The 16,077-nt window shown below is 33.9% G+C and overlaps 2 protein-coding genes across 4 annotated transcripts; one reads left to right on the forward strand and one right to left on the reverse strand.

Moving 5' to 3' along the window:
• Positions 1-3,932: 3,932 nt before the first annotated feature.
• LOC7486675 (pentatricopeptide repeat-containing protein At1g10910, chloroplastic) lies at positions 3,933-13,037 on the forward strand. 3 transcript variants are annotated; one of them, XM_002299631.4, is made up of 10 exons: positions 3,933-4,300; positions 4,911-4,995; positions 6,592-6,855; positions 7,538-7,840; positions 8,532-8,636; positions 8,844-8,943; positions 9,570-9,889; positions 10,183-10,359; positions 10,439-10,567; positions 12,552-13,037. In XM_002299631.4, exons 1-10 carry the CDS (start codon positions 3,978-3,980, stop codon positions 12,765-12,767), a joined length of 2,022 nt encoding a protein of 673 aa, XP_002299667.3. In that variant the 5' UTR covers positions 3,933-3,977; the 3' UTR covers positions 12,768-13,037. The 3 variants fall into 3 exon arrangements, with proteins under 3 accessions (XP_002299667.3, XP_052308079.1, XP_024450324.1); XM_052452119.1 differs by lacking the exons at positions 3,933-4,300; positions 4,911-4,995 and adding an exon at positions 5,016-6,165; XM_024594556.2 differs by lacking the exons at positions 3,933-4,300; positions 4,911-4,995 and adding an exon at positions 6,187-6,473.
• A 703-nt stretch (positions 13,038-13,740) lies between these two features.
• On the reverse strand, positions 13,741-15,439 carry LOC7473005 (3-ketoacyl-CoA synthase 7). The gene has a single exon (XM_002298135.4). The coding sequence runs from the start codon at positions 15,361-15,363 to the stop codon at positions 14,020-14,022; it is 1,344 nt and encodes a 447-aa protein (XP_002298171.1). The 5' UTR covers positions 15,364-15,439; the 3' UTR covers positions 13,741-14,019.
• Positions 15,440-16,077: the final 638 nt, after the last annotated feature.

Genomic DNA, 16,077 nt, shown 5'->3' on the forward strand with positions numbered 1-16,077 from the left:
AACACTAGTTTTAAATTTTTGCTTTTAATAGTTATTCTTTTTCGATCAATATTTTAATAACTAATAGGCATTGTGAAAAACCCTAAATACCCCTAATATCTAATTTTAAGTTTTTTGATGGAAAAGACAAAATCATAAATTCACAGTCAACTTTCCCCTTCCTGATTTAGCTTTTACTAGCTATTTGACCTGCGCTATGCTGCGGGTCAGATATTGTTTTCTCATAAAAAATTGTATATGTAGTCTTTTTCGACACATTTTTGTAGTTAAAAAATTATAAGTGTAAATAAAAAAGTTTACGCATATATGTAAGAAAATAAATTGAGAACTATGCGTGTTAATAAATAAATAAAAAAGTCATCAATGATAACTAAAAATAAATCTGAAAAAATTGAGAGACAGATATATAAATCAAGATATTTAATCTCGCAAAACGGAACATTTATCCTATTATGTTTGCTAAATTTTATTAATTCAAATATTTTTTTATTTAATTAAATTGTAATAGAAATGGACACATATATTAAATTAATTGAATAAAATAAAATAAAACAAATTATGCAAAGCTGTATATATCAGAAATATTATTTGGAAAAAAATATCATTTTTTTAAAAAGTAAGTTCATCTATACAAAGTAGAAAAAAAATAGATAAACAAAAAAAATCTCTTTAAAAATTCAATACACACAAAATACTTTTAAGAAAATCTCTATCCAAAAAAGGATAAATAAAAAAATAAAAAAATAAAAAAATCACAGATGAACGACATCAATTGAAACATAAATTTAAAAATTATTTTACAAAAAGACATCAAAAAAGATATCAATGAAAAAAAAGATAAATAAGAAAAGAAGAATAATTGCTTGAATGTTGTGGCTTATCTTGTCAAACCCGTGATTTAAGTCATAGGCTCAATCCGGTAAAATATTTTTTTATCTTAAATTTATACCCCCCCCACACACACACACATATATTAAAAAAAACAAAAGAGGGCAAAAAAACCAGCCAAGGTATGTTGGCCCATAGACCTGAACGCATGGGTGGGCTTTTAAGCCCAGACCCGTGTGTTTAGACTTCTTTTTATTTATTTTTTGATATTTTAAAGGGACATATGACCTTATCCTAAAAAAATACACAAACAACACGTTGCCTGCCAAGACAAACAACGTGTCGTTTGTAAGCTTAGATTTCGGTTACCATTGTGGTGGCTAAAAATCAGGGCATCAACTTTTTTTCTCCAAAATTCCTAATTTCCAAGCCATTTAAATTAAAAAAACACCTCACTAACATTATTGAAACACCCACAAATCAATTTATCAACTCCAAATATCAAAAAAATAGTTCAAAAACTAACCGAGTTAGACTTATCTTCCTCGGCTATAGCCCGTGGACACCAAAAACATTTATTTTGGTGGTCGGAAATGACTTGAATGACAACTTTTTCTTTCATCATTGAAATTCAACTAATCTTCTCTCTTTTCTTTCTAACAAGAAACTAAAAAATAATAAAAATAAACTTTGAAACCAAAACTGATTTTATTTAAATTTTAAGGGACCTAAATTATATAATTTGCATTATTTTTAAAGTTTGAGAACTTAAGTGTATTTTTATATAATCTCTGGCATGACACCAATGTTTGGAGCCTTTTTAATTTTAGTTTTTATTCTTCCAATTCTACCATTGCTTGAGAAATCCAAATCAATTAATCTTCAATTATGATTAAATTGCTCAAAATAAAACTTTAAATATCAAAATAAATTATCAAAAAACACATAGTATCATCGGCAATGTTTTGTATACGTGTGAACAATGCCGACTGTACAGTACTCAGCCCACACATTTTAGATTTTTTATCTAATCAATCAATGTCAAGTAGCTCATAAAATCAACCCACCATATTTCTAAGTTCTCGGGGATATTAATATGAGAAATCTTAATCGTAAGTGGCTACTTGGTATCATTTTCAAAAGCATCAATGTAACACCCCACCTCACTAGCAAGATATTGTCCGCTTTTGGCCTCCCAGTCCACCCAAATCCAGGGCTTCCACCCAGGTCCCCCTCACGGTTTTGTTCTTGGCAGCCACGCATGACCCCAAAACGCGTCTTTTAGAGTAGCGCGACACACACACTGACCCTGTCAGATACTGTCCCCTTTGAGCCTCCCAGTCCACCCATTACCAGGGCTTCTACCCAGGTCCCCCTCAGGGTTTTAAACGCGTCTTACTAGTCAAGGTGAGCATGTACTTATAAGGCCCTGACTCTAGACGCTCGTTTCCGATATGGGATCTTACAATCAAGTTCCAGCGTCATATCCATATTTACCAAAAATAAAAATACTCAGGCCATGTTTGTTTCCTGGAAAGTAGTTTCCGGAAAATCACTTTCCAAACTTTCCTGTGTTTGTTTGCCATTAGGAAAGTTGGTCAACGAAAAACACTTTCCGGTCAAAGAAAAATTTGGTTTGGTTTCCAGGAAAGTGTTTTCCCTTTTGGCTGTGTTTGTTTTTCGGAAAGTGGTTTCCGGGAAACCACTTTTCAAACTTTCCTGTGTTTGTTTGCCATTAGAAAAGTTGGTCAACGGAAAACACTTTCCAGTCAAAGAAAAATTTGGCTTGGTTTTCAGAAAAGTGTTTTTTTGGAAAATTTGGGCGGAAAATACTTTCCGGAAGTTGTGAAAAATTTAGAAATGTCATTATTTGCTGATTATATCAAATTTGATCCTCAAACTTTTGATTGCTATATATAATTTGTTTTAAATATTTATTTTTCAATTTCATCTCTTAAAATTTAATTTTTATATTAATTTTGATCTTTATTTTTATAATTATTATTTGCTTTTTCCTTATCATTTTTTTATTGAAATTTTTTATCTATCAAATTTGGTCCTCATTCTTTTGATTGTTACTTATTTTATTTGAAATAATTTATGAAATGTTAATTATTATTATTTTAATTTCTTCATCTTTCATTTTTTTTTTAATTTTTTAGATTTGATCTCTATTATTTTGATTATTATTTATTTTATTTGAGATAATTTATGAAATTATATTTTTTTTCAATTTCATTCTCATTCAACTTTTTAATTTGTAAGATTTTTTCCTTATTATTTTAATAAACTTGAGAAAAATAATCATTAATAAGTTATTTTTCAGCTCATTTTTCATGACATAACCAAACACTGGAAAGTGTTTTCCAACTTTATTTTCCATTACACTACCAAATATCGGAAAATACTTTCTCGAAATTCACTTTTCAAAAGAAAATTACTTTCCAGCAAACAAATGAGGCCTTAATGAACATGCGTAAATCGGATGAAATATTTAATTATCACTAATATTAGTTGGATTTATGAAACCATTATAAAAATAAATAAAAAAACTTATTTTTCCTGACCTGACGAACAAGTCTAATATATATATTTTAAAACAATGTTAAGCCATGATCCAAACAGAGAAATTAATGAAATTAATATTTAATATTCGTTAAATTAATTCAAAAAATATCATGTGATGGTTAAAAAGAAAACAAACAAAGAAAATAGAATTTTCTTTTTTAAATTTAACAAATAAAATAATCTTATTATTAAAACATTGTTTTGAAGGATAAATTTTCTCACAGGAGCACTAAATTCAAAGGTCAAAATCAAGTAAAATATTTTTATGAATGTTTGGGATGCTATTAAAATTATAATTTTTTAAAAATTATTTTAATATGTTATATCAAAAATAATTTTTAAAAAATAAAAAATATTATTTTAATATATTTTTAAATAAAAAATATTTTAAACTACAATAATTACTACATTTACAAACCCCACTTAGAAAAGAAAAATCAACTAATTGAAAAGGTAAAAAGAATTTGGGTACCAACTATGCAATTTTCCCTTCCTTTTAATGTACGGATATTTTATAATTACATCGAGAAAAGAAAAATAAATAAATAAAAAATTCCTTTGCTGCCTCGGGCGAATCCAGAATGGAGTTATCAACTGTCACCACCTGCACAGGGTTTCACCATAACCTCACCCGCTCAAAAGCCTTATCTTTTCCATTAATTCCCAGCGTATCCACCACCAGCAGCTGCCAACGCACTTCTGCTGCTGCTGCAGCAGCAGCAGCAACAACATCACTTGTCAATGAACCTTGTAATGATGACTCACAACCGGCAACAACTACAAGAAGAAGACCAAAAGGTGGCGCAGTTGATGCTCAAAGGCGTCAGTCTAAGTCATACATGTCTAGAAAAGCTGCCATTCTTGAAGTTCAACAATCCCCTCATTTGGATTCTGCTCTTCAAAGGTCCTTCCTTTATCACTTCTCGTCTTCTTCAATGATACGTAGTGCAGTCCTGGACTTGAATTTGGTTTGAGTCTTTTCACTAGTGCCAAGTCTTTACTTTCTTATGCTTTTGTTTGTGTTTCCCTATGAGTTATAGGGTAGTTGAGTGAAAATGTGACCTGGGTTTTAATTTTTCTTCTTTTTAATGTCTTTACAAAGATTGGGATCCCTGGTTGTGATCAATGCCTGACCTGTTTATTACCTCATATAGCATTTTAGATTTTTTTTCCTGCAATCAGGTACATTAGTAGTCACACTCAGATAGTAATCTTGCCCTTCTGTAATATACCATGGTTCACATAGGGGACACTAATCTCATTGTTATTGATAAAGCGGTCTCTCTTTTTTGTTGGAGGTATGGTGGGGTGTGGAAATGTAAAGGGCCTTACATTAGATTAATGGGAGATTTGGGCAGCCAAAACATCAAAATGAGGACTCAAAGAAATCTGGTTGTGTTTACTCGAATGCTTTTCTGATTATTTTCATCTTAAAGTATTGTTTTTATTTCTTTGATTAGTTAATTAAGTTGTTTGATGTAAATGAAACAGTCTGTCTATTACTGATTATACAGATTAGGAGGGATGTTGAAGGTGCAAGACTTGAATATCATTTTGCGGAATTTTGGGGAGCAATGCAGATGGCAGGATCTTTCTCAGGTTCTGCTGTTTCTTTATTCTGACGCTCATGTTTCTTAAATGCATTTACATAACTAACTTCCTGATGCTTTCAGCACGTCATCTCTTTGTTTCTTGGTTTAGTATTTTTTGTGTGCTCATTATCATACAGTCTTTCACAGGTGCTGCTCCTCTCATGGTGAAATACATTTTATTTTTTCCTCTTTTTCATATTCTTAGATTTGATTCTTCCATGATGTGATTTTAATACCAAGTCAAGTCCCTGGAATACTGGTCCCAGATTAGAAGAAAATTGTCTTTTACTTTAACTGTAGATTTATTATTCTATCATTGAGACTATTTGGTACATTTATATTTTTTCCAGTGGTGTCAGCACCTATTTTAGACTTGTTACTATATTTTAGAGACACAGAAAGATGATGAAATTGCGGTGTCCAATAACAAGAAACACAATTGACACTATGCATTATCTTTATCATCATGAATTCACATCCTATTGCAACTTTTTCCCTCCTAATAAACGGGTAATTTTTCATTCAACATGATATGTGAAGAGTTGCATGTATAGGGGCAGAGTTAAGGCTTACATGGAATCAGACTAAGTGGGGCATAATAATCATCAACAATTCAATTTGCTCTAAATTTTTGTTGCAGTTTCTCATTATTTTGACTCGTAGCCAGTTGGCATACAGGGCTGAGTGCCACCACAGCTTAAACTTTCTAAAGTTTTGTCAGTCAAGAACAACTTTAAGAAAGCCGTAATGAGAGGAACTATAGTTTATCCAACTTCATATCTTTCAATTGCATATAATTTAATTGAATACTTAAAGGTAAATGACCAAAGAAGTACTTTTAAGGTAAAAACACAGTAATTAATAGGCTCACATCTCCAATTCATTAAAACTGAGTAAGGGATCTAGACAATCCAATTTTAAATGATTCACAATTTTGCTCCATAGAGTCTTCCTATTTTTATTTTTATTTATTTTTTGATATTTTGGGTGTGGGTAGAATCAGTAACTCAAGAAGAGACAGACTTTGGTTCTTGGTAAGAGTAGATCACTAATAAGTGCTTGTCATTACATCGATCAAATTTATGGTTTTGTGAAGTTATCTGTTGAGAGTTCATGGGATCATATGATTAATGTGTCCATCTTGCATTTGAATGCAGCGGAATGCTTTAGTTGTCAGGTATCAAAATGCTTTCCTTCTTTTTCATGATACCTGCATTCATGTATAGCATCAACCCTTTAAGCATCATCAGAAAAGGATATCCACATCTATGTTTTTTCTATTTTGATCAATCATTTTTATCTTCACCACAAAAGGATTTTTTGCTAGAATTATAGGTTGATTGTTTTTACAGCTCTTCTTCTCTAATTTCTACTCATTTTGTGCTGAGAACTTTCCATTCAGAATTCACTTCATCTGCCAAAAGGACTTTTGTGTTATTGTAACCCCCACTCTTCTCGGTGTGCATGCATGCCTGCCAAATTGAGGTTTTTTTTTTTTTTTTTTTTTTTTTTTTGTCTCAACATAATCTGTAACTTCAGTTGTTTTTCTTTCCCTGTAGTTGAGATTATTCTTGTTTCATCTTTACTTTTGTGACTATTGCAGCTCTTTGATTGGATGCAACGGCACAACAAAATCAGTGCTTCATCTTATAGCAGTTATATAAAGTTCATGGGGACAAGTCTTAACCCGGCAAAGGCACTAGAAATATACCACAGCATTCCTGATGAATCAAAAAAAACTAATGTCTTCATATGTAATTCACTTCTTAGATGCCTGGTCAGGAATACCAAGTTCGATAGCAGCATGAAATTCTTTCATAAGATGAAGAACAATGGTCTAACACCAGATGCTATTACATATAGTACGGTATGTAAAATTTGAAAGTGCCATTTAGTCATTTAAATTTGCAACTACAGCTAGAGAAATGAGGATGGAATTCAATCTTTGGTAGACATTATCACACTAGTCGTATTGACATTTGCTTTATTGTTGCTTCTTGTCTAACAAGTATCGTAAAAACATGCATCCATAATATGGGTCTAAGAATGGAAACAGTAGCTGATGGTGTCTGAATGCAGTGCCCTACATCATTATTGCGCATGGGTCTTTACATGGCTCCTATTTAATGTTTTAGATGTTAAGTTAGGAACATGCCTCTCCACGTCTTCAAGCTTTGATTGTTTTTTCTCTGGTGCCATACAACAAACCCATATATAGTAATGTCTTTATGCGTACATGGGAATGTGTTAAGTTATATAGAACTTTATATATGTGTGTGTATGTATGATTTAGACCAAAACTGCATCTGTTAAGATTTCATACTGATTCCATTTTATTTTGTTTTAAGTTGGTTGACCTGGCACCCAAACCTGCTGCAGAAAGAGAGAATGTGTTCATTCATAATTGATATAGTCATATATTTACTCTATATAGAATCAGCTACATGCCTGCTTTTTAATCTACTGGGGAACAGAAGATTTTCTTGCATTCTAATTTTTCTGATTTCTTTCATTCACCATCATAACTAATATTTTTTTTGGTATCTTAGCTGCTTGCTGGGTGCATGAAAATCAAAGATGGGTATTCTAAGGCATTGGATCTGGTTCAGGAACTGAATTATAATGGACTGCAGATGGACAGCATAATGTATGGGACACTTTTGGCAGTTTGTGCTTCAAATAATCGGTGTGAAGAAGCACAAAGCTACTTTAACCAGATGAAGGATGAGGGTCATTCGCCTAATATATTTCATTATAGCTCGTTACTCAATGCATACTCTTCTGATGGAAACTACAAGAAGGCTGAAGAGTTGGTGCAGGACATGAAATCTTCAGGGTTAGTACCAAATAAGGTTTGTTTCATGTTTTTCTTGCCATGGGTTTTTAGTGGTGTAAAATCTTTGTTTCCATTACAATAAATATAATAGAATTCTGTATTCATTGTCCCTATTGCTAGTGTCTATTTCTATCCTCTTATTACCAAGCTCCAAACTGACTTGGTTTCAGTGGCTCTGAATTGATGTTGGTTCAAATAATAACAATAATTGTGGGAAAAAAAAGTAAACTATAGCCCTTCCTAAATAGATCATAAAAAAAATAACCCATTTTTTAGATTTAATTCCACTGCTAGACTTCAATGGCTTATTCTTGTGGAAACAGTTAAGGTCAAACACTTTGTTCCTTATCATGATGCCTTTTGTTGTAGTTATGAGGAAATTTGACCATAAAATATGTAATTGAGGTCAATGGTATTCTTGTTGCAGAACATTACTTTATAGCTTCTTTCATTTTCTTCTTGTTGCAGATTCAATTTTTTCTTGATCTCTATTTGGTATATTGTGCTGCTTAGACCTTTTGATTTGATATATTTTCATTTATTTGTCAGATAATAGATGAACATCGAGACCTTTTCTTAGCCTTATTTGCTGCTTTTTTGTCTCTTGGACTGTTTTTCTTACACTGTTTTCTTTTATTTGTCAACAAATAAATTAATCATTAAATCCTTGGCATCAGTGTTTTTTAATTTCATTCTAATGCTTGCAGGTAATATTGACAACTCTGTTAAAGGTATATGTAAGAGGAGGCTTGTTTGAAAAATCCAGAGACCTTCTGGTAGAACTGGATACCTTGGGCTTTGCAAAAAATGAGGTAAATGAAGCTCAAACTGACATATTTATGTCTGATCAAAGCTGTATTTTCTATCTCTTATGTTTTTGGATGGAAATTGAGACTGAGGAAATTATGTCAACAAATTGGGTCCAGGTTCAATATTTTCTGGAATCTACAGCCATCCTTCTTTTTTTTCTTTCCTTTTTCTATGCTCCTGTAGCTCATTACATGTAAATCAATTTGTAGATGCCCTATTGTTTATTGATGGATGGCCTTGCTAAGAATGGGCTCTTAGATGAAGCAAGATCAGTTTTCAATGAAATGAAGGAAAAACGTGTTAAATCTGGTATGTAATCTATGACATGTTGGCATTTTACAATTCTCATCTGATACTTATCTAAAACATCTGTGACTATGGATTTGGTAACCTGCTTGTGTTAGTGTGAATAAGAAGCTTAAATGCCGTTTAGTTACCCATAGAGTTAATCTCTAAGGGTTTGTCTTAAATTAAGTGGAAGCATATTTAACTTAATATATATGATCTTCATCAAGTGTGCTATTTTCCATGTTGATCCTCTGTAATCAATTTTGGGGATTGAAATTATTTGGCAATGGATTCAGGATAAGTTTTTCTTTTTGGTTTTGGATTTGATTTTATACTATCCGCCAGTTTCTAATGTCCTGCTTTGTTCGGAGATTGGAACCATTATTACTACACGCAGTTCACTACAATATGATGTTTGATGGATGGCTTATATGAACCTGTATCACTGTTAATGTGTGAATATTGACTTTGTTTGACCATTTTGTTTGTTTATAAGCTGTCTGAACTGCATTTGTTCATGACTACATTTTGTCACATTCTCAGATTGCTAGAATATTTTGTGCATGCTTCTACAATCTATACACTGTTGTTTTCTTTCAAGAGAAAACCTACATTTTGTGAACATAAATCCCTTTTCCTGCCTTCAGGTGGCTATTCGTACAGTATCATGATTTCATCATTTTGCCGAGGTGGCCTTTTTGAAGAGGCAAAGGAGTTGGCGGAGGAGTTTGAAGCCAAGTATGATAAATATGACGTAGTTATATTGAATACAATTCTTTGTGCCTACTGTAGAACAGGTGAAAAAGAGAGTGTGATGCGAACAATGAGGAAAATGGATGAATTGGCGATCAGTCCTGACTACAATACTTTCCATATTCTTATCAAGTATTTTTGTAAGGAGAAGTTATATATGCTTGCTTACCAGACCATGGAAGACATGCATAGGAAAGGCCATCAACCTATGGAGGTATGCTCGCTTTTTATTTATACCTAACTTCTTGCTAAGAGACTTCTGAGAATGCCCCTTTGATTTATTTATCCATTCGGTTTATTTCCAATACAGTTTGAAGTCTTTTAATCTTATTGGCTATTGAATTCAGACATGATCATGCAAAAGCATGATAAAGACCCAGAAATTAAGATACTGATCCAGTACTTTCTAGTAACCTTTGAAAATGGGCTGCAATCTGTAATTTAGAATAAATAAATTAACTGAAAGATTGTGACTGTGAAGCTTTTTACATCTATTCTTTTTTCCAGGAGCTTTGTTCCTCATTGATTCTTCATCTTGGTAAAATTAAAGCCCATGCAGAAGCCTTTTCTGTTTACAGTATGTTGAAGTCTAGCAAAAGGACAATGTCTAAAGCCTTTCATGAGGATATTTTACACATTCTTATTGCTGGAAGGCTTCTCAAAGATGCTTATGTAGTAGTTAAGGTATGCTGTACTCTCTTGAAGATTATTGGATATATTATCTGTTCTTGCATTGATTGTTTTCTTTAAACATTTTTGTCAGGATAATGCAGAATTGATCTCTCCAGCTGCAATTAAGAAGTTTGCAAGCTCATTTGTGAAGCTTGGTGACATCAATTTGATAAATGATGTTATGAAGGTTATTCATGGTTCTGGATACAAGATTGATCAGGTAATGACAATGGACTTGTATGAAATTATATTTGGTGATATTTTGCTTGTTTTTGTTTGACGGAGAAACTTGCAGTTCAGTCTTTACTTCTAGTTCATATTACCATGCCAAACTCATGATGCATGTTAGGTTGTGGGGACTCTATTATAAAGATGAATGCGTGCTGGGAATTGTAAACTAGTTCATATTACCATGCCAAACTCATGATACATGTTAGGTTGTGGGGACTCTATTATAAAGATGAATGCATGCTGGGAATTGTAAACGCTAGAGGCATCAGGATTTGATGATTTCCTGTATCATATTGAAAAAAGTTCTGCAGCATTTTTTCCTTAGTCTTAGATGGCATCAGAATACCAGATGGTCTCCAGTTGAGATAAGAAGAACTAAGGGTAAAATTCATTATTCCCCTAAAGTATATAGGTTCTATCAATTACCCCCTGACATCTATCAATTTATCAATAAAGTCTTTTGTCTATCTATGTTAGCAAAACTAATGGAAATGCCCTTTTATTTTGCAAACTTCAATTTACTCTGAGAAGTATGGATAGTTTATCAATTAGCTACTTAAACAAATTTTAACATGAGTCAGTTTAAGGATAAAATTGGATTTTGAAAACAAAGCAAATTCACTTGAAAAAAAGGGCATGGAAAATATAACCTATGCAATTCAATCAATAAAGGAAAGGTACAAAACAAAGTTCATCTAAGATTTTTTTTAAAAAACTAGACCAATAAAAACATAAAATATAAAGCCACATTCACTTTAGATTTATATATATATATATAATAGTTCATTTTGAAAAAGAAAAACACAGTCAACATGATATATTTTTCAAGAAAAGTTAAGGTGGGAGTTGATATAAAAAGGGGCACTGAGTGTTGTAGCTTTGTGGAGATTTCTACTATTAGTTTTCATAAGGTTGGATGAGGTGGCTTCTCGTGTGTAATGATGTTGAGCTAGTGAAAATACATTAAGAAAGAGAAGTGGAGAAGGCAAAATAATAGATCAAAGAAAATACATGTGAAATTGATTTTGAAACTAAATTAGTTTCCACTTTTTTTCATTCTATAAAAGTTTACATATTTAGCAAGTTGAACTTGTGTCTAAATCATACACTTGAAAGTGCTTCAATTTCCCCCCCCCTCTAAACTAACTATAAGTATAAAAATCTTCTATTAATCGAATTTTAAGGGAGTTTGCCTTTGTATTTTTCACTGTCTTATACTTTTATTTTATTTTATTGATTTTTTTTTTTATAAATATTAGTGAATTTGGCTACGCATTTTCATTTTTGATCAGATTGTACATTTATCAGATTATTATTTTTTTAAACAAAATTGGGTTTTCTAAACAAAAACAAAATTCTTAAACTTTTATCAACTCCCCTAGATGATGCAGCAGGAGCAAGGAAGGCTTTCTGAAAACAGCTAAGAAATTGGGTTTTCTCGAACTTTAAAGGCAATGAAATCAGAGGATTTAATACCAACTGATGTAGAACAAGACAGATGAAATTCAAGGAAGTTTTCAATCCACTAGGCAGCCCTTAATCCCTCAAGAAGTGTTTCCTGAATCCACAAGAGAGGGGTTTTTAAATCCACAAAAAAACGAAGAAAATAATCATGAAGTTCTAAATATACCTTCCTAATCCAATGTATAAATGTGATAAATTAGGAAATAAAATCCTAATAAATAATAAAATAATCACAAGGAGGAAACTTGCAAAAGAATGAAGCCCAATAAAATTAATAAAACTACAATTATCTTGAAAATTATTCTTCTTGTACCGCATCAGTTGGGCACGCCCACACATTAGAACTTGCACTTTCCCTACACCAGCAATTTGCATCAACTCTTGAGGAATATGACTTCTGAGTAGTTGATAGATAAATGCACGGCATGCAACTTCAGAGTCCAATTTCCCTCCCTGACCCTAAAATCTAAGTCATTTTTCAGCATAATGAGCTGTCTTCTTTTTCACAGGAACTATTTCTGATGGCTGTGTCACGTTACATTGCTGAACCTGAAAAGAAGGACTTGCTTATACAATTGCTACAATGGATGCCAGGCCAAGGTTATGTTGTTGATTCCTCAACAAGAAACCTGATCCTTAAGAACTCACACTTATTTGGCCGCCAGCTCATTGCTGAGATCCTGTCCAAGCAGCACATGACGTCAAAAGCCTTGAAAGCTCAGTAGACGAAGGAAAACTAGTCTAGAACGAAAGGAGGTTTAGGGTAACCCAACTTTTGGAGTTTATCCTTTTCTAGCATTTTTAACCAAGTGGGTTCCGTTTTCCCTCTCCATCTTTTGTGTAGAACTGTTCTTACTCCATGGATATCTTATAGATCTGACTATACATGCATGTGACCAGATTTAGAAATTTTCCTGTTTTAATGTAGCGAGTAATCATCACCATCAAAAGAAAAAAAGAAGAAGGTAATTAGTGATCCTGATTCTATTTGACAACACTACTTTTTTTTTTAAGCATTGATGCTGCCTAACTTTGGGATACTTGTAAAAAAAAAAAAACTTTTAAATTGCGATTACCCGTTATAGTTTATATATCCAATGTTAATAGTAGTTTTTAAATCTGATGAATCGAACTATAACATCCACGTAGATATTAGATACAAAAAATCAAACAAGAGCACAATTTCCCTCTCTTTTCAAAAATTTGGTAATTAATTATAGATCTCAAAGAAAACAAAAGGTTGTGATGAAGCTGGAATTACAAACTATGGTGGCAGAACTGCTTGATGATTTCACAGAGGATGAAGTTAGGCCTTGAGACGAACCCCTAATTAGTTGGAGTCTATGCCTTCGAAAAAGCAAGGATTATTGCACAACAATCTTCAGTCCCAGAGATTGATTTTTGCCTAGTTAAATTTGATTAGCCAGTTAGATTTATGCATTCGGTGTGGTTCTTCTTGAGCTTTTGACGGGGCGTAGATCGGTAGACTTGAACCAGCTGGGACCAAGTGATCATAGGATAGGCCGTCGATATATTTCACAGCAAAGAACTGGGGATTTTTCCAGCTAACGCGAAATTGGGTGAAAGGGCCTGTAATCTATCAAAAGCCGAAGGGAATGTCTCGCTTCAGATGGTACAGATATGCCGTCGATAAAATGGCAGGACCGTCAAAGGTATGTTGTTTTGCTGCACTAGTCCTTTATAAAATCAAGAGTATTGTTAAATATATTCGTTTCCATTTGTTTTCAAGGACATGAAGTGCTATATTGCTATATTTCCCAGTTCACAGGAATTTGGGATGTGCCTGCTCTAGTCTTGGAATGCCAAAGGGATGAACAAGTGAAATTAGGACATGTTCACGACTAAACGGCATGTTTCTCAGATCCAGGGCTCATGACAAATGTATCTAGACTCGTGCAAGAGAACGTGTAGGAATACTTCGAAAGGTCATTGCAGCATCAACATGACAGTGAAGAGTCATGGCGCAATCGGTGTCTGTACAGGATACAAATGAATCCTATCTGACCAAGCATTTCTTTCCTCTGGATTGGGAACAGAAATGGATTTCCAAACTGCACTGTTACACTTAAAACCACTTCCAAATGCAATTTGCCAAATCCTGTCTCCCTTCTTCACCGCTCCCTTGGCTTCCAGATAGCAGAGTTCATACCAGACCGAAGAAGACGACGTGTTACCAAATCTATAAAGCATCATCCTTGAAGCTTCTCCATCTTCCTTTTGCAGCTTCAGATTACTCTCCACAGCATCAATTATGGCCCTCCCCCCAGCATGTATGCAGAAATGCTCGAAAGCCTTCTTAAAATTTGGCACGTATGTCTCTCTTTTCCCCGCTGTAACCCAAAGTTTCTGATGCACAACTCCCCACCCGTATCGAAGCTGTTCAAGATACGGCAGCACAAGGGGGCCAAGCTCTGATATATTGGTTCTTAACGCGTTGCCTGCGACATGTAAAAGTGACCTTGATAGTGACACTCCTACAAACCCATCTTCATCATCTTGTTGAATGACAGAAGTGTATGATCGGTCATCGGATCCCATGTGGGTACGGACAAGGTGCAGGAGCTTGTACTTTGCTCTCTGCTCATCGTGCTTCTTGTTTGACAGCAAAACAGCAGCTCCACCCATACGAAATATAGTGTTGGTTACAAGCATCGACTTGATTTTACCGTGATAACCATTCGAACTAATAGCTTCCATGCTCAGAACTAAAGCCAACGAATTCTTGTGAACTTTCAAAAGGTCTTTAGCCAAACTTATCGACAAGAGTCCGGCACTGCACCCCATCCCGCTTAGGCTGAAGCTCTTTATGTTGCTCCGGAACCCGAACTTGTTTGTGATCATTGCAGTAATGGATGGAGCAGGACAGAAAAGGCTACAGTTGGATATTAAAATATCAATGCTCTTAGGGCTGATGTTGTGCTTGGACAGAAGATCTTCAACGATCGGGAAGAGAACTTGTTCAACCTCTTCAAGAGATGCTTTAAATGAAGCTTCAGTAGGCAGCTCATGCAATGCAATAGGCATGCAAGCTTCATCTCCTATGCCCGATCTTTCCACAACTCTTTCTTGGAACTCACTGCAGTCTGTGTTGAAGGTACCGCCGAGGTGCACATGTTCTATGAAATTAGAGATTGTGACTCGCAAGTTATCCGCTGGAAGATAGCAAGTGAAGTCAATGAGATAGACAGAATTGGATCTGAGAGCAAAGTAGAGAAAGCAGGTTATCAAAGTGATTACAAGGAAGAAAGGGGTAAAGGAGAAAGGAGCTTCAAGGAAATGTGTTAGTATTTCGGTTCCCATTGATGAAAACTCGAAATTGCTTTCTTTTCCTTGGTTTAATCACTCCCACTTGCAATGGCCCTTAGGATATGAACATGGAGCTCTTTTATGCTGTTGCCATTGAAAGAAGTTTTAAGAAGCAACTTGTTATAGATAACCACATGAAACGAATGGGGTGGACAATCGAAGCTACCGTTTCCTAAATGCAATGGTCCTGAATAAATTGTTCATGAAAATTAGCTGAAAATATTGCTTGACATACAAGCCAAGCAAAAACTTAAAATCTCTAATTAGTGCAGCTCCTGTGCATTCAAGCAGGAAAGGCAACCTAGCTCCTTTCTGTAGTCACTGCATATGCATGCGCAAATAAATTATTATTATTATTATTACCATCCCTTTTATACTGGTTGCATTTGGGCAGATTTGGACGATCAAGATCAGATTAGGAAAGCTAAACTAAAATTAGTTGGCAATTAAGAGATCAAGCTGTGCACTGAGGCTTTCAGATTTCTGACGCAACCCCTTGGTTATTCTCAAGTGTATAGTCACTAGAAAGGAATTCCTAGGCCAGGAGAAGGAGAAGAAGCCATGCCAAACTCTCTTTTCTTCCAAATATTGGATCCCTTATTGCAACTCAGAATCCGCCATTTTAGATCACGCAAGACTATAGTACTGACATGGAAAATATATAATTATCAGACTGCGAAATTAAGGGAAAACTGTGGAAAGCAAAAG

Source organism: Populus trichocarpa, chromosome 1, assembly GCF_000002775.5.
Source record: "Populus trichocarpa isolate Nisqually-1 chromosome 1, P.trichocarpa_v4.1, whole genome shotgun sequence".
In the NCBI taxonomy this organism is placed as follows: domain Eukaryota; kingdom Viridiplantae; phylum Streptophyta; class Magnoliopsida; order Malpighiales; family Salicaceae; genus Populus; species Populus trichocarpa.

Bases quoted from the DNA above. Each gene is read 5' to 3' on its own strand.
- LOC7486675 (XM_002299631.4), top strand. From the start codon at position 3,978: ATGGAGTTATCAACTGTCACCACCTGCACAGGGTTTCACCATAACCTC. The intron at 4,301-4,910 runs GTCCTTCCTTTA...CTGATTATACAG, and splicing joins TTGGATTCTGCTCTTCAAAG to ATTAGGAGGGATGTTGAAGG. The intron at 10,568-12,551 runs GTAATGACAATG...TCTTTTTCACAG, and splicing joins CTGGATACAAGATTGATCAG to GAACTATTTCTGATGGCTGT.
- LOC7473005 (XM_002298135.4), bottom strand. From the start codon at position 15,363: ATGGGAACCGAAATACTAACACATTTCCTTGAAGCTCCTTTCTCCTTT.